An 18,578-nucleotide genomic window follows, 5' to 3' on the forward strand; every position below is an offset into this window, starting at 1 on the left:
AGTTGAGGACAGAATCTTGCTCGATTTTTGCTTCATGAACACCTGGCATAACCACACAGGGGCCATTAGGGTCTGGGTTCCAACACAGCGCACCACTGCCCTGGACCTGTAGAGCACTCTACTAGAACACAATGCAAACTGTGTGCCAAGGTGAACAGTATCTGCAAGTTCCAGTGCCAGTCACTAACTTACAGACCACCCCTATTCTTCACCAAGGGGATCTGGGTATAGTCACTCGTGTTACAAAGACCAACAGATGACCAATGTAGATAACGCTGCCAGAAAAAAGCCCTAGAACTCAGCAGCTGGACACCAAATGATAATTGCTAAAGATCTTGACAAATACCAGCAACGGGGAGAAAAAAAAAGGCAAAATATTCTATCAAAAGGAGGAGAAAAACATCATCTCCTAAGGGCATTAGCAAAAAACTAAAGGCATGCTGGGACTGGGAAGGTTATGCAGGTCTGGACTACAGCTTTGTGATTTGCCAGTGTTCACAGACTGGAGGCGGAGCTTAACCGATTGTTATAAGAATTAACCTTTCTGAGATGTATGATAAAGAAATGGGGCATGCTGGGAAGAGGAGGGGGTTCTATGTGGACTACCTTATAATTTTTCTTTGCCAGTGTCCCAACCTCCTGTACGCAAAAGCACAACAGATTTCTGAATTCCTGTGTCTTTCAATGGACCAGAAAATAAATAAATAAAACCATTCTGGACACCCAATTGGGGTCCCTACTCAAATCAAAAGATCCAGTGCTCCAAATTTCCATGTCCCTAACAAGCAGCAGAACAGGTTAGACATACCTCCTTCTCTTTCACAACAATAGAAATCTCTGTGACAACCACTGTAATGAGGGCTGTGGCTGTTACTTTTTTTTTTTTTTTTGGGGGGGGGGGGGGGGGTACAGCTCTACATAGAGATAACAGTGCAGATAAAGTGGGCTTTAATAAAAGCTGTGCGATCAGTCAAAATAACAGTCCTATGGATGAACACCAAGTTTGCCAGCAATGATTAAATGTAATCACATATAATTCTGTTATGTCAAATACAGCTAACCATCTTAAGCTAAAGATAAAATGAGGTCACTAGCAGGCAGATGAAGAATACACATAACTTTTATTATTATTAACAGTTAACAACTATCTACCATATGATGCATTGAGGATTAAATACAAGAGCTGTTCTTAATTATTTAAACACTGCTTTGATTTTTTTTATATATATTTATATATATACACACACACTATTCATCTGCAAGGATGCAGGATATACACAAATCCCCAAATACACAATCAAATGGTCCCAGTGCGTTCCTAACCTGGTTCACATAAGTCTGAAGGAGGGAGACAATAATGGACCAAGACCAAAAAAAAAAAAAAAGGGTAAAAAGAAAGGGACAAAAAGCAGTTGCTGTTGTACTGTAGGGATTACTATACTTGGGTCAATGCTTTAATACTTCAGCAAGAGAAGGCCTTTAACTGTTGCTATTCTGATCAATTATATTATCATTACACAAGGATCAGACATAGCGTTCGTAATCTTCATGTATCATGTCACAAAAATCTATTTTGCCTGTAAGCCCTCTCAGAGGGTTAACATCTATTGCAACATTTTACAGCTGAAGTAATAAAAGTGTAAGGCTCAACATGATAAAGAACACCTTGGCTTGCGCTTTCACTGGAGCTTGCAACACATTTTTAGCACATGTTCAGCTTTAAACATTTAGGTTTCCTGCAGTTGTTGTATGTGAATTGTGTGTATGTGAACTCATTGTCATTTGTGTGACATTTAAATTTAACTGACCAGCAGATCAGAACAGGCCTGTTTTATCCATTAACAAAACAAAAATGATTTAGAACAAATCATGGAAAGAGATATCTGGGCTGTACATCTTTAGTGCTTCTGCTTATAATAGTTACTGGTTTACTACCAGTGCAGCAAACCTTATCAATCATAGGCTTAAAGTGTAGGCAATCACACGCTTTATCTTCTAAGCCATTCCCTGAAAAGGAGCGTTGATTTTATTATTGATTCCACATTACTTAAGGAACATCTCATTGAATAACGTCTGCTCAGATCATATGAACCTTTTATCACGACATGTAAAAGGGGGTTATATGATGCACGTTAGCTCAAAAAGCAAAAGCGTTAATCCCACTACATTTTTCTTTATTAAATAACCCACCTGGGTTAACCTGGGTCATGAGGAAGGACTTCCTTGTAAAGAATCCAAGAGGCCAAGATTTGCATAGAGAGAAATGGCTGGATTTTTGTACACTTTATTTTACAGGTGCGTGTTGTATTAAGTGCGCTGCAAAAACACACATGCACAATAAACAAGAACTGGAGTGAAGAAACATAGAACAAGGGAGGAACAGCAGCAGTAAAGGGAATTTGTTAATTTAAAAAAAAAGTCTCTTGTTTCTGTTTAATTTAAAGGTAACTTTTGGCATTCTAAATCAAATATCTGTAACTTCCCACCCCCACCCCCCTCAATGAACTTGCCTGACTTTGAACATCCCCCACCCTCCCACCCCAAATGTAAGTCTCACACAGAGCCAAGGGGACATTCTTGCTTCAAAAATGCTGAGAGTCAACTGTTTACAGCACAGACAGACAACTGGGTTAGTCAGCGCATGTCAGGGACTGTTTCTTGTCCATTTTTGTAAGTCACGGTTTATGTTTAGTGCCAGTATTTTATCTTCCCTTTCCCTAAATCACATTTCTGTCAGCCCATAAGCAATTCCACCCATTCAAGTCTGCTATACCCCTTCCATGCCATGAAACGGTTTCCCTGAATTATTGGACTAAGGTTACTTTCTCCTAGGTCAGTGTGTTGCCTGTCCGTGCTCTTCTATTCAGTTATATCCATTTGTCCATTCACCCACATTCTATTCTTTTGCCTGCTAGTCCCCCAGCAATCCCACCCAGGTAAGCTTGTCTGTGCTCCTCCTTGGCTTCTGGTCCTGTGCAGGCTCTAGTTACAGGTTGCGGTTTACTCGTGTCACATAGTTGCGTGGAAACATGCCAGTTTGACCGTGACATGTCCCTTTCCACCAGTTGGGGTCTGAGTTGTCCACGACCTGGATGAAATCTCCTCGTCTGAATCCAAGCTCCCCATCTTCCTGTGGGTCAAAGTCAAACAGTGCCTGCACATAGGTAGGTTGCTGTCGGGATGGAAAGTTCAGAGGTTATTATGTACATTCTTTTAAACACATGTTCTAAATCATCTGCATCAAACTAAATTCTGTACACACAAAATAGATCTTACATACAGGGGTTGAAAGCCAAACCCATTACAATATGGCTCAGTTAAAAGCCAAGTGTGAAAGACTGCACTGACTAATATTAACATTTTTAAAATCATTAAAACCTTAAATTCCAAGGATATCTAGAAACAGATGTACACCTTTCTCCTAATGCCCCCCCTCTATATACCTGTGTTAAACTTGTGGCTCTGTCTCCCCCGTGTACCTGTGGCACCTGCTCGATGTCACGTAAGAAGATCTGCTGGTTCCGGGACACAGATGTGGACCGATGGTAGTCCACTAGCTCATTCAGGGAATTAAACTTTACCACCCACAAGAAGTATTTCCCTGCCCCGTCTCGCAGGACCTTGAAATGCTGTACATCATTGCCAAACCTGTAAAAGGAAAATTAATTATAAACAAACGCGCCTGCAAAATATTATACAGTTTGCAAATAAGAAGCCCGTGCCTAAGCTGCTAACACCGTACAATAAATCACCGTCAATATCCTGGTTGATGTTAATCTCTGGCCTTTGTTACAGGAGTTGATAAAATGGACTCACTTGACTGACAGCGAGAAGTCTCCTGGGGCACTTTCACTTTCTCGGATCAAAAAGGCACCGTCATGTCTTTGTTTTCCAAGCATCTCCTCTGCTTTAGCACGTGGAATTTTGCCAAAAAACCAACTAGAAAAAAAAGAGCAGCATATTTATCACATATGAAGTTTAAAATCCAATTATTAATCAAAGTTAATTATTAAAGGCATTCTTTAGGTTCATAAACAATTCTATATCTATGCAGTTAGATATAAAAACAACATAATTTGTCTCCTACCTGGCGACCCAGAAGAATGAAAAATACTACACGTACACTTCACCCAGTGAAAGTATATGATCTCACCTCTTCTACAAAAAATTATCTGTTGGCCCACACAGCATGACAAAAACAGGCAATATTAACATGATGAGCATTTAAATATAACCACACACACATACATATCTGTTGGTACCCTTATAGCTCACTGAAACAATGCTTCAATCTTACTGAAAAGTACCAAATAAAAGCAATACTCCCATACCTTTAGTATGTCATAGAGTAAAACAAAAAAAATGTGAAAATAGAAAAATCACTAGATATTTTAAAGTAAATGGCCTTGGAAAAAAATGTATTGGTGCTCCTAGAAAAGTCTATAAATAATTGTATCCAAGTGAACTTTTAAACGATTTTTTGTAACTGGTATTACACAATCAATTTACTAACAAGTCAGTCTGACAGCCTATTTAAATGGACAAGAGTAGTCACCCTGCTGTACGGTATCATTGTGTACCACAGTGCACAGATAAATCAATTGATTGAGAGTTGTCTGATGAGAACAGAAAAAAAGAAAGATTCTAGACAAGCATGTCAATGGTAAAAGCAAAAAGATCATCTCCAATAATCTTGATGTTCTTGTGACTATAGTTTTAAATATTTTAGTTTACTGTAGGGACTGTAGTAAACTTCCTTGGATGTGGCTACAAGAGGAATATCGACCCCAGATTAAACAGAAGGAAAGTGGGAATGGTAGACAAAAAACAAAGGAACACAACAGTGGATCCAAAGCTATAAGACCCAGGAGGACTCCTCTGTTGAAAGAATAACATAAAAACGCTAGACCAGAATTTGCTGAAATGCATGTTGGCAAGCCACAAAGCTTCTGGGAGACAGGCGAGACAAAAATGAAATTACATAACCTATATGTTTAAAGATGGAAAAATTAACCTTTCAAAGAACACTGTACCTACTGTGAATCATGGAGGAGGCTCAGCAAAGCTATGCTTTATTTAAAACTTTATTAACAAAAAAACAGGTCCAATTATTTATTATATATGAAACAATAATGCATACTTTGGTTAGTTTCACGGTGTTTCAGAGAAAATATTGGGTTCTCCTTTTTTGGAAAAGGATACCAACAAATCACCCCCTCTTTTCTTTTGTTCTGATAGTTGGTTCAAATGACAACATGCAGAAGGTGTGTGTGTGTGTGTGGGGGGGGGAGGGGGGAGGTGTGCTCGTACCTCATATCTCTGAAGCTGGTCAATATTTGCATAATAAGAGTGCCCCAAGTATTAGGGTTCCTAAACAATTTGAAGGGCGTGCAAGTTACCTCTAGCGATCTGCTTTTAGGTTCAGTCATTTTAGAAGGTTTAAAATGAGTACAATTTCTATTTAGGGCTTCGTTCAGATGGATGTTGACACCCTTGCTACAAGCAGGCCGCCTATAGAGGTCGATGCAGACACAGTGGCTGCATGGAAACAGTGTGCAGGAGAGGGGGTATGGACATAAATGCAGGAAGCGTGCATCTAGAATTGTGCACCCGCTCCTGCACGCATGTCAGGTTTTGACATGTGGCTGTGCCCATACTGCTGCTGTGTCTGCATTCACCTCTAAAGGCAGCCAGCAAACATCTCGGGGGGTGGATCTAAAGTACTTTTTAATATATTTATAAACGATAAAGGGTCTGGGATTAAAAATACCATTTCAGTCTTTGCAGATGACACCAAGCTGTGCAGTAGAATAACGTCCTTACAGGATGTTTCCAACTTACAAGCCGACCTTAATTAACTTTTCTGAGATGTATGATAAAGAAATGGGGTATGCTGGGAAGAGGAGGGGGTTATATGTAAAAGTAAAGAGTAAGAGTCCCAACACTGAACCATGGGGTACACCGCTGACAACCCTAGACCATTCAGAGAATGAATAATTAACCACTACTCTCTGAATACGATCTTTTAGCCAGTTTTCTGTCCATTTACATAAGGATTTTTGCAAGCCTGTAGACTTTACCTTACACATTAGCCGTGTGTGGGGAACTGTGTCAAATACTTTTGCAAAATCCAAGTATACCACATCCACCGCCACCCCTCTGTCCAAGGTTTTGCTCACCCCCTCATAAAAAGAAATCAGATTTGACAACTTCTGTCTTTCATGGATCCATGCTGTCTGTTGCTTAAAATATGTTTTTTCCAGCAAAAACTCATCTATGTGGTCTTTTATTAAACTCTCCATTATCTTTCCAACTATAGATTTTAAACTAACAGGTCTATAATTATTTGGAAAAGATTTTGACCTTTTTTTAAACATTGGCACCACATTGGCCTTATGCCAATCCAGTGGTACTGTGACAGTCATTAAATTAGAAACAATGGCTTTGAAATTACAGAGCTCAATTCTTGCAGGACCCATGGGTGTATACTATCCGGTTCAGGTGCTTTAGTCACCTTTATTCTGTCTAAATATTTTTGGATCATATCAGTTGTAAGCCAATGTGGATCATCTGGAGCTGTGTCAATACCATGCCCATTATGGACAAGAGCTCCCCCATGCTCCTTTGTATACACAGAGCTGAAGAAGGTATTTAATAAATTTGCCTTCTCCTTGTTGCCAGTCACCCACTCTATTTTGTAAAGGGCCTAAAATGCTCGGACCGGACCTTTATACTATTAATATATTTGAAGAATTTTTGGGGGTTGGTCCTGCTTACTTTTGCAATCTGTCATTCGTTTTAAATTTTTTCGGCCTTTATTTCCTTTTTGCATATTCTGTTATATACTTTGTAATGTTTAAACGATGCTTCCTTCTTTTTTATATTTAATAAAAGCTCTTTTCTTATTATTTATAGCTTTTTTAACTTTGGCCATAAGCCACATAGGTTTGATTTTTAGCCTTTTCACCTTGTTTCCCATGGGAATATATTTTGCAGTGTGTTCAGATACAGTCTTATTGAAGAACTCCCATTTCTGTGTTGTGTTCATCGATGCCAATATTCCCTCCCAGTCTAAGTCTTGAACAGCAGTTCTCAGTCTTGGAAAATTAGCTCTCTTAAAATTGAGTGTTTTTATTTTTCCCGTATGTACTTGCTGTTTACAGCTAACAATAAATGAGATCATGTTATGGTCACTGCTACCCAGATGTTCTTTTACATGGACATTCGTAATAAGCTCTGCATGGTTTGAGATCATCAGGTCCAGCAGAGCATCATTCCTAGTTAGGGCCTATATAAACTGTACCATAAAATTGTCCTGTAGTACTGCATACTACAACCCCTGGCAAAAAGTATGGAATCACCACTCTTGGAAAATAATTCAATTGTTTAATTGTGTAAAAAAAAAAAAAAATCACAGACATGCCTCAAAACTAGTTTCATTTAACATTCCAATCTTCTGGCTATAAGAAATTAAAAAAAGAAAGAAAACTAATCAATTGCAACTGTTTTTTTTCAGATCAAGCAGAGGAAAAAAAATATGGTATCACTCAATTCTGAGGAAAACATTATGGAATCACTATATACTTTGCAGTTCTAAAACAAACATCTGCATCAGCTTCCATCTGCTAATTAGTCTGCAGTTAAACAGCGCTGAGCTGTTGCACTAAGCGGATTGACATGAATCATGGCTCCAACACAAGAGACGTCAGTTGAAACAAAGAAGGTAAATCATCATGGAATGTTGCAAAAGATGTTGGTTATTCCGAGTCAGCTGTTTCTAAAATCTGGACCGGGTACAAATCAAATGGGAAGATTGTAAAAGGGAAGCGTACCAAGGAAGACATCAAAGCGTCAAGATAGACAACTTAAAAGCAACATGCCCTGAAAACTGGAAATGCACAACAAAACAAATGAGGAACAAATGGGCAGAAACTGGAGTCCATGACTGTGACCAAACTGTAAAATACCTCCTAAAGAAAATGGGATTTACATACAGAAAAGCCTAACAAAAACCCTAATTAACACCTAAACAGAAAAAAAACAAGGTTACAGGGTGCTAAAGAAAAGCAAGTGTGGACTGTGGATGACTAGATGAAAGTGATATTCAGTGATGAATCACAAATCTGCATTGGGCAGGGTGATGATGCTGGAACTTTTGTTTGGTGCCATTCCAATGAAATGTATAAAGAAGACTGACTGAAGAAAACATGCAAATTTCCACAATCATTGATGATATGGGGTTGCATGTCAGGTGAGGGGGAGATGACAGTCATTAAATCTTCAATAATTGCACAAGTTTATATTGAGATCTTGGACACGTTTTCTTAATCCATCAATTCAAAGGATGTTTGGTGATGATGACATTTTTCAGAATGATAATACATCTTGCCACAGGGCAAAAGCCGTGAAAACGTTCCTTCAAGAAGAACACATAATGACAATGGCATGTCCTGCAACTAATCCAGACCTCAATCCAATTGAAAATCTATGATGGAAATGAAAGAAAATGGTCCACAACAAGGCTCCTACCTGCAAAGCTGATCTGGCAACTGTAATAAGTAAAAGTCGGAGCCAAATTGATGAAAAATACTGTTTGTTGATAGTTAAATCCATGCCTCAGAGAATTAAAGCTGCTATAAAAGTCAGAGGTGGTGCAACAAAGTACTAGTGGTGTACTGTAGTGGTTTTTTTCATGATTCCATAATATTTTAATCAGAATTGAGTGACTCCATAATTTTTCCTCTGAGCTGCAAAAACAGTTGCAACCGACTACAGTCTTCTTTCTTTTTTATTTTTTGAAGAGCTCCTTAAAGCCAGAAGATTTGACTGTTAACCACTTCCTGTCCGAACACTTTTACCCCCTTCCTGTCCAGGGCAATTTTCAGCTTTCAGAGCTATCAAACGTTGAATGACAATTGCGCGGTCATGCAACACTGTACCCATATGAATGTTTTACCATTTTTTTGAGACAGATAAAGCTTTATTTTGGTGGTATTTATTCACCGCTGGGATTTCTATTTTTTATTGCTATGTAAATGAAAAAGTCTAAAAATTTTGAAAAAAAAGTGTTTTTCTGATAAAATTTTGCAAATAAATAATCTTTCATCATAAATCTTGACCAAAATGTATTCCATTATCTTTTTAGGAAAAAAAAAAAATAAGCCAAATTAGTTTATAACCAAAAATTATAATTTTTAAACATTTTTTTAAAATTTTTATATTATTATTTATGTTTTGTTTATTTACATACTGTCACCCCAGCAGTACAGTGTCACCATGGTGACACTGTACTACTTGTGGGGGATGATGAAGAATTTTTTTTTTTACACGGATTGCTTTTACACTCATAGGATGTAAAAGCAATCATTTCTCTTTCTCTCTCTCTACATTCTTGCAGCCATTGAGAACTACTGAGTGAGCTGTGATTGGTCACAGCTCGTCACATGGTACAAGGCTGTTGTGAATAGCCTTGTACCATGTGACTTCTGATCATTCACAATGACATCTTGCTTACTACTTTGCATGTGATCACTGATTGGCCAATCAGTGACCACATGACCGGGACCTCGTACAGAGGTCCCGTCCGACGATCGGTGTTTCACTGTGTCCAAAGGACACAGCGGGCACCGGATCGCGGTGCTGCGCGCTCCCAGGGAGCGCGCACAGCTAGAAATGGCGGGTGCCGTTTATAAATGGCGGGTGCCGTTTATGAACGGCAACCCGCCCCTGGAGTGTCACTGTCCTGCCGTTTATAAACAGCAGGCGGACGGCAAGTGGTTAATAGAATGAACATTTTCCAAGAGTGGTGAATCCATACTTTTTGCAAGGGGTTGCAGTACATTTTGCTATTATTTTGCAGGGAACTTTGTTTTTTGCAGTTTACTACCGCTTTAAGTAAAACCTGCACTTTATAATGCATTACCACAATGCACACACTGTAATACAGTGCGTTCATTTTTTATTGCCATCTCAACGTACAAATATAAAGCAGCTGCATCACACCATGGGATATCAAAATGCCATGCGGTGTGGTGCGCTGCGGAAAAAGAAAAGTATGTTTGAGTATGGTGATATTGGCAGCCCATTTAATGAATAAGCTTTCTGTACACAAGCCACGTCAATGCACATTTGTTAAAGCACGCCAACACAGATATCTCTATGTGCTCTTTTATAAGATCAAGCTGGGTTTGCATGGACTGAATCTTCAAAAGCATCAGCATTTTCCAGGTTTTTATTGCAGCTAAATCCCAACCACCCATCACCCCTTGCCCAGTGACATGACCTTGCGAACCTTACAAAAAAAAACGTGGTCTAGTCCCTATGTCAAGGAAATCAAACTGAGACCAGGATTAGTGAGTGCAGAACAGACTTTTCTGTCTAAGAAAAGCAATAGCATGCAGGACTTTTAATTTTAACCTGGCTGACAGGTTTGCTTTTAAGGGAATTGACTTGCTCATGTCTAATTACATAGTTATATATAGACAGGGCTATACAGTAACAGTGTATGTAATAATTGTTCATACATGATTCTGGGGCATCCCAAAACAGTTAGAAAAAATATACTGACAATGACCTCTTTTTGTCCTTTGAAGTACAAACAACAATATAAAAACATATGAACACACCAGTAGGTGTGGCCACTTTTCAATTAGGCCCCTTTCATGCGAATGGTCCGATCAGGTCCGCCTGTCCATTTTTCAGCAGATTCTCCTCTAAGGAACAGTAGATGTAGAGAGATGGACGGCAGTCGGGTGAAAATGGACAGCCTGTCCGTTTACATCTGACTGCCCATAAAGCAGAGCGGACTCTGCCCATGTCTGCTCTGCAGACAAGGACCTCAGATCCAGCCAATGCGAAAAGAGCCTTAAAGTGATTGTAAAGCTTCATAGTTTTTTTTTTTCTTTAAATAAAAATATGTTATCCTTACCTACTCTAGTCCTGTCCGCTCCTCCCCCTTGCTGAGTTGCCCCCACAGAAAGCCGCTTGCTCAAGGGGTACAAGTGCGTGCTCGCTCCCGAACCAGCTATGTCTCCACTGACACACAGAGTGTGGCTTGTGCCCATCCTCTCCCCACTGGCTGTGACTGACAGCAGCAGGAGCCAAAGAGAGAGATGAGAGAGCCGCTGCTCTCGTGTACATCACTGGATCGGGACCTGGCTCAGGTAAGTATAAAGGGGTGGGGGGGGGGAAGCACACAGGTGTATTTTTTTACCTTTATATAGAGAATGCATTAAGGAAAAAAAATCTTCAAGCTTTACAACCACTTTAAACTGTTGTACTATGAAGAATTTTGAAGCAATTGATAACCCTTTAAACCATCCACAATTCCACATTTATAAAACAGAATATCCCTCGAATTTCATATTTGCATAACTCCTGCCAAAAAGCCAACCCACTGACTGCATCAGGGTTGATTACTCAAGAAGAGTACTAAGGTAAATTTCTGATGTTTTCAGGAGATATAGCTCCCCGATGCCCCTCCCAACAGCCGTGATTTGCCTGCATTAAATAGAGAAACACAGAGAACCAGTGGTAACATCACTGGATCTAAAATAAGGTATGTCATAAAAACAAGTTTTGTTTAAATGATGTGATACTAAAGATTGTTTTATTTTATAAAATAACAAACATGTCATAGTTGCCTGCTCTATGCAGTAGTTTTGCACACAGCTGCCCCCGATCCTCTTCGGGTAACCCACCGGCGCTCTGGCTCCTGCCCCCAGGGAAAGCTGCTTGCCCTGGGTACATGGCTACATGCTCACTTTAAGGCCATGATAAAGATGTGGCTCGGTCATGGAATTGTTTGCTATGGCATAAATCGTAACTGTGAAATTTTACAAAAAAGTATTTTGAGAGACCGAAGACTGGTTCTTGATTCATTTTATACAAGTACATATCTTCTACCACTAATATGTTTACTCCCTTATGGAAAAAATATAACAAAATATTCCTAAAAGAGGAAATCTTACTTGTGAACAATATTAATCAATATTTTATATTATATATATATATATATATATTATATTCATAAGAGTTCCTCACAGTATATATATAACAAATGCTAGTTTACCATGGTCATATCTCCTCCTTGCCTTCATAAAACTAAACATTTGATAGGTTGTTGGTGAGCAGTCCTATTATCAGTAATATAGAGATAATATTCTCCAAACATTAGGCCTGCGATGCCAAGGCTCTCTGAACTTGATAGTCGGGGGGGGGGGGGGTTATCATTCTAAGTCAGCAAAGTTCAAGTTTCAGTTAGCAAGAAAATAACTCACATGTTGAATCTCCAGTATCAGCATTTTAGGTAGTAATACCATACTCAGTACAAATGTAGGTGTCCAAAAACACCCTGCACATCAATGATTCACTATATGATATGGAATCACCACATCCTTTAAACATAAATAGTGCAGCGCTAAAAATGATATATATAACTGCACCAATATATATAGAACAAATGGTGCAAAGTTTCTTAGAATTTATCAAATTGTATAGGCCACATGAAATGTGTATAAAATTCCCAACAAAAATGCAGTAATGGCGTATAACACACACCTTCACTTTACTATATAAATGCACAGTATAAATGCACAATAAAATGATAGTCCAGTGAATATCTAGTGGTGAAAAAGCCACGGATGAATTCAGAATAACTTGATAGATATAGATAGTGATAGATATTCAATATTTGACCTAAATACTACACTATGGGTACTCCTTTCTGCTCTATATCGAGCACTTAACTCCCCAGGACCACAAGGTGATTATCCCAGGGTCCTATTCAGCTGATCCCGTTTGGAGCCAGGTCTACTGTAGTGGACCCCCAGATGCGGCACCCCCATCACGGAGTCATCCGTTCCGAGCTTCTTTCCATCCACAGCTGGAGGGACCTTTGGTGTATATGACACAAATGCGCAATTAAATTGTGCCTCTGGTGAGTGTGCAATTTACTCATTTTTATGCACGACGCCGGACTATATCTATCACGGGGATCCTATCAAGTTATTCTCAATTCATCTGTGGCTTTTTCACCACTAGATTCTAAGCAACTTTGCACCATTTGTTCTATATATATTGGTGCAGTTATATATATAGTTTTTAGCGCTGCACTATTTATGTCACTTTTAAGGTTCTATGGTTTTCCTTTTTAGTGTATCAGCTGCTGTATTGGTTAGCACTCACTGAACCCCTTGCTATTATATCACCATATCCTTTGTTCTCAGATTTTCAAATTTCATTGTGAAGTCCATAGCTGCAGAGAACTGAAACCATCAATCAAGTTGTAATAGTACTGGTTTTACAGTCATCTGACATGCATTGTAGGTATGGACAATCGACATCTTTAATCTAGATGGCCTCATTCCTGGTTGTAAAATAAAATACATAGGCCCTTGAGATACTGATTAACCCCTTCACGCCTAAGGGTAAAACAAATCTTAAAGCCTAAGTCAAATTGTACAACTTTGACATGTGTTACAAACCATATATATCATCACAACTACTTTGTACATCCAAGTGAATCATACCTTGTTTTTTTTTCAGGAGAAATTGGGCTTTCATTTGGTGGTAAATGGTAATGGATATCTCCTGATTTTTTTTTTTTAATGATCAAAAAACTGGCCCAAAATAGTAAAAAAAATATATTTTTTAATTTAGCTGTGTGTTTCTTGTTACTACTATAACCTACCACCAAAAAACAACCCAAAATAAATTTTCCAGCTCTTGACGATCGCAGCGATACCAAATAAGTGCATGTTATTTGTTGTCTGTACCTGTACTCTAGCTCAGAAACAATAATGCGCACTTTGCCTTCCGTTTTTCTACCTAAAACACACTGACACTGATCCCAATTGTAAAAAAAATCCTCACCTTTGACCAAGACCTACATAAAATCTTGATCTAGGTATATTTTATTTTATTTTTTAATATTTATTTATCTGTTTTGCAAACAGTTTGCAAGGAGAGTGAGAAAAAAGAGAGAGAGAGCTACAAAGTACCTCTCTCCTTCAGAGAAAAAAAAAAAAAAGGGAGGCGGGCTTCACAGTGACTGCTCACTGTGATAGCCAATCAGAGGCTATCACAGTGATCATGTGACCCGCAATAGAGTGTCCCGGGTCCCAATCGTTAGAACGGGACCCGTGGCTCTCAGTGACACCCTGGTCTTTGTGCTGGGAGCACGCTGTTCGGCGCGCTCCCAGCACAAAGACAGGTATGCACATATGCGGCACAACGGAAAAAAGTCCAGTTCTGTGATGCCGCATATTTGTGTGTTGTCGGCGTCAAGGAGTTAAGCTACAGCTCTCCCTGGGAAATGTAAAAAAGTCTGGTCTTGAATAGCTAAATGATCCTTTAAACACAACTATTACGGGAGCACCCTACAAGGTCCTCTTTAGGTGGTCCTAGCTACTGGCTTGGATTGCAAAAGCTGTCCTGTCATGTTAGGTGCTCTCGGGAATGTAGCCACATAGGTCATATGCTCCAAACATGGTGGTCTTGCCCAAAATTGATTTAGTTTTGGCCTAGTTTTTACCCTTATCCAAACTTTTTCACATCATTACTCGTAAAGACCCTTGAATAGAGCTTTATACATCCCCATCCCAGGCCTTACCAACTCCAAGCAAACGTTTACCACCTTTCTTAGTAGCAGCTAAACAGACTGTCACTAGAAGCTGGAAGAAAACCATGATGGCTGTATGAATGCACTGCTTTATAAGAAACTTTCTAGTATCCTTGCTGACTTGTACCCAAAATTTGTCAAGTCTGGGAATCATGGTTTGTATACACATTCACTACCTTGAATCCACCTCACGTGTATTATGATATTGTAACAGGGTTAAGCGACAGTTAAAGCAGAACATGTAGTATGCTGCTGCAAAACATGGGTACAGGATGGTGTGCTAAATAAAATTAGATGCAAAAGTTTGAAATTGGTGCACCACAATAGCAGCATGCTTTGACAGTGATTGGTCTACATAGGAGGAAATTATAGTCATATGATCCTCTAAAGTGTGCCTTCACAAGCAAGCAAAAAATGGCTATCCTGGCAATACATGGGTACCAAATTGGTACTTATATACAATATACAGGCACCAACCAGCCAACTGTTCCAATATGCAGGCGGCAACTTGGCAATATTTTAAATAAACATTTAGCGCTTTTGCTGTGAGTTGCTGACATTAAATGAAAAAAACAGGCAATTGGGACTATATATGTCTATTTTTTATTTTATTTATACCATTATAATATAGTAGTATTAGACTTAATATACTGAAAGAAAGACGCCCTCTGCTTCCTGACTGAGTTGTTTCCTAGGTATTCCTGACTGCAGCTGAGCATGCCACCGAAGCAGCGCCTTGAGAATTTATGCTCTAGATGTCACAGAATGTTGGGTATACCGGTGATGTCATTTTTGAATAAACATTACTATACATGTGCGTGCACTGCTGAAATTTGGGATATGTGACTTTATATGCCGCTTGTTTATTAGTGTTTTAACCAATTTTAATAAATGTAGTAATCAGATTTACATTATGGGTGTTATTTGCATTCCATTACATGTATGATGCTGATGTATTGCTGCCGAATACTGAGGGAACAATTTGGAGTTGAACAATTGTCCCATGTGCCACAGTGTTGAGGAACAACCTGCTTCATACAAATGCTGTTTATGAGTTTTCGTGTGGAAGTCACATACGTTCTAGTAAGTCTCAAAGTACTCTCTCAGAGGAGGACATGTGGTGAGAGTGGATTCATTGAGTTACCTCTCCATACAGTCTATTATGATTCACTCTTTAGAGGATTACTATTCCATGTGGGGTTACCTATCACTTCTACTAAATGTTTTAATCAGTTATACAAAATGGGAAGCATTACTTGCATTCTATTACATGTATGATACTGCTACTGAGAGAGGAGTGAGAGGTCGGGAGGTGAACAATTACCCTATGTACCATGGTGTGGAGGAGCATCTTGCTTGACACAAAAGTGGTTTGTGACTTCTCATGTGGAGGTCGCATTTGCGCTGGTAAGCCTCAGAAAGTTTTGTGTTTATGGAGGATACATGTTGAGAGTGGAATTATCAAGATATCCTGCTTATACAGTTTTGAACTCCCCCTGCAGAGGACTATTGCTTTGCATGCAGTTCACTTTTCAGAGGACTTTTCATGTTATTAAAGTGGTTCTAAAGGCTCAAGGTTTTTTACCTTTATGCGTTCTATGTATGAAGGTAAAAAACCTTCTCTGTGCAGCATCCCCCCCAAATACTTACCTAAGCCCCCTCTCAATCCAGCAATGTGCACTAGAGTCTCAGCTATCCTGGGACTCCCTCTCATCATTGGCTGAGACAGAAGTGGGAGCTATTGGCTCCCACTGCTGTCAATCACAGTCAGTGAGCCATTGAGGAGAGAGGGGTGGGGCCAAGCTGCAGCTGTGTGTGAGAATGGACACAAGGATCAGTGGGTGCCCCCATAGCAAGCTGCTTGCTGTGGGGGCATCCGACAGGAGGGAGGGGCCAGGAGTGCTGGCGGGGGACCCGAGAAGAGGAGGATCCAGGCTGCTCTGTGCAAAACCACTGAACATAGGTAAGTAAATATAGACATGTTATTTAAAAAAAATCACTTATACTGATTTTATATTTCAAGTGGTAACTGCGCTTGCTCTTCAGAGAGCTGGTTTCAACCTTCAGATGGATATTAGTTCTTTATTCACTACTGAGCTCGCTTTTTAGAGTGGCATATCACCTTTCAAAGGTTTTTTTGTTTTTCATATTTCCATTACATAATGTATTTGTATTCACAATGGTTATTGAGCTAACTCTTTAGAGTGTTGGTTCACTCTTCTGAGGAATAGGAGTCATACTATTTACTATTGAGCTCACTCTTCAGAGTGTCATTTAACTTTTCTTCACTTTAGTTTTGGTACTTAGTGCTGTACTTCATCAAATATTAGTGAATTGTATAGTGTATCCTATACCTTAGTGCTGGCGGCTTTAATTGTTTAGTTTTATTTTTTGCACAGCAGATTACATTTTCTTTTTAATACCTCTCCATTCTCTGTTATCTGCCATTTGTGTTGGCAATAGGTCTTTGGGGTGACATGCTAGCATGTCATTATGTCCTTCATGTCACTGAATCTTCCCTGTAGCATAGCAAAATTTTGGTATATCATGTCTAAGCCCTCCCATATGCCCTCTTCCTGCATTTTCAATTGAACTATTTTATCTGTGTCTGAGTAGATGTATGCACATGTAAGGGGCTTTTAAAGATGTTGCATGTGCTGAATCTGCTATATGCATTGATATGGTGTTAGTTACATGTTGACCCTGCTTGTCCTCCCATTCTGAAAAGCACTTAGACCTGGAGCGGACTCCACTGGGGGCATAGTTAATAATAAAAAGAAAAAATCAAATCTGTACCTTCAACGCCACCAATGCCTTTCTGGCCTTGCATTAGTGTAGGACTCTGTGCCATCCTAAGAAGGTCTTTCAAGAGTCCTGTGTCTTGTCCCTGGTCCACCTTGGATGTGGTGGCATTGTTGGTAGCTTTGCAAGTTGTATTAAAGTGTTACTAAACCCACAACAGTAAAATCAGTCTGTATATGCAGTAAAGCATACTTGTTATATTCACTGTGGAAAGGGGTTTATCCTCTGCACTGTGTAAAAAGGCTGTTTGATCCTGTCTTCTCTGCTCCTCCTATTGTTCAAATGTCCACGTCTTATCTCCTTATAACTCATAGTCATTCTGCACATGCTCAGGTTAAAGTGTATTGCTAGAGAGGTTTTTTTTTTTTCTTGGGAGAGTGCATGTGGTCAGTACAGGGCCAATCAGCACTGTCCAGACAGCGGTCAGGGATTTTGCATCCTCCTACAGCAGAAAGAAAACTCCTCCTACAAGCTTTACCAGTGCTCTGCTGAACACTGACAGAAGTCAAAAGACTGCTCTAGCTGCTGATGAGAAAAGGTATTTAGCAGTTTATATTTACTAAAATAATTGCACTTCCATGTTCTGTGTACTGTAGAGAGACCAGATATAGTGAATGCAGGGTCCGGGGTTTAGTAACACTTTAAGTCCCGACTTTCTTATCTTGCATGGGAGTTAATATAGGTCGAGGTTAGGCTTTACAGGATAGGTAGCAAAGCGATCAAAATGTGTGAAAAATATAGATGGATTCATGTAGGTATCCTGTACCTTGAAATGAGGCACAGGAGGCAATTAGACAGGGCCTAATGTCCTGCTATAAGAATGGTCCAATGAGATGATTTTAGTGTAAAAAAAACAGCAGACAGAATATGCAGCAGCTATAGATGACAACCGATCAGCCTCTAACTCTTATTTTCAAAGCAGTAAATTCCCTCCAAAGTCTTTTCTTTGCCCTTAAAAAAAAAAAAAAAAAAAAAATACTTACGGGTGTGGTTTCATTTCTATATAGTTTTTTGGAATAAAACCATCCTTGCCGTTAAGCTCTGCCTTGTACCAATTTTGATCACACTCTTCATTCAAAACCTGAAAGTAGGTCACACATACAAAATTATTAGTGAAAGCCACTATCTCATCAAACATCATTGTAAAACAGAAGAT

At 39.3% G+C, this 18,578-nt stretch overlaps 1 protein-coding gene across 2 annotated transcripts in view; it reads right to left on the reverse strand.

Moving 5' to 3' along the window:
• Positions 1–1,104: 1,104 nt before the first annotated feature.
• Positions 1,105–18,578, reverse strand: part of GRB2 (growth factor receptor bound protein 2) — a 101,011-nt gene continuing 83,537 nt past the window's right edge. The window contains exons 3-6 of one of the 2 annotated variants that reach the window (XM_089654915.1): positions 18,406–18,503; positions 3,817–3,939; positions 3,480–3,648; positions 1,105–3,172 (exon numbers count right to left, since the gene is read on the reverse strand). In XM_089654915.1, coding sequence (XP_089511041.1) covers positions 2,987–3,172; positions 3,480–3,648; positions 3,817–3,939; positions 18,406–18,503 — 576 coding nt within the window. In that variant the 3' untranslated portion in view covers positions 1,105–2,986. Of the gene's footprint in view, positions 3,173–3,443; positions 3,649–3,816; positions 3,940–18,405; positions 18,504–18,578 lie in introns of both variants that reach the window. The other variant, XM_089654914.1, reaches the window with a different exon arrangement.

The sequence above is a fragment of the Staurois parvus genome, unplaced genomic scaffold (assembly GCF_062004578.1).
Source record: "Staurois parvus isolate SC_StPar_1 unplaced genomic scaffold, SC_StPar_1.0 ptg000813l, whole genome shotgun sequence".
Taxonomy (NCBI): domain Eukaryota; kingdom Metazoa; phylum Chordata; class Amphibia; order Anura; family Ranidae; genus Staurois; species Staurois parvus.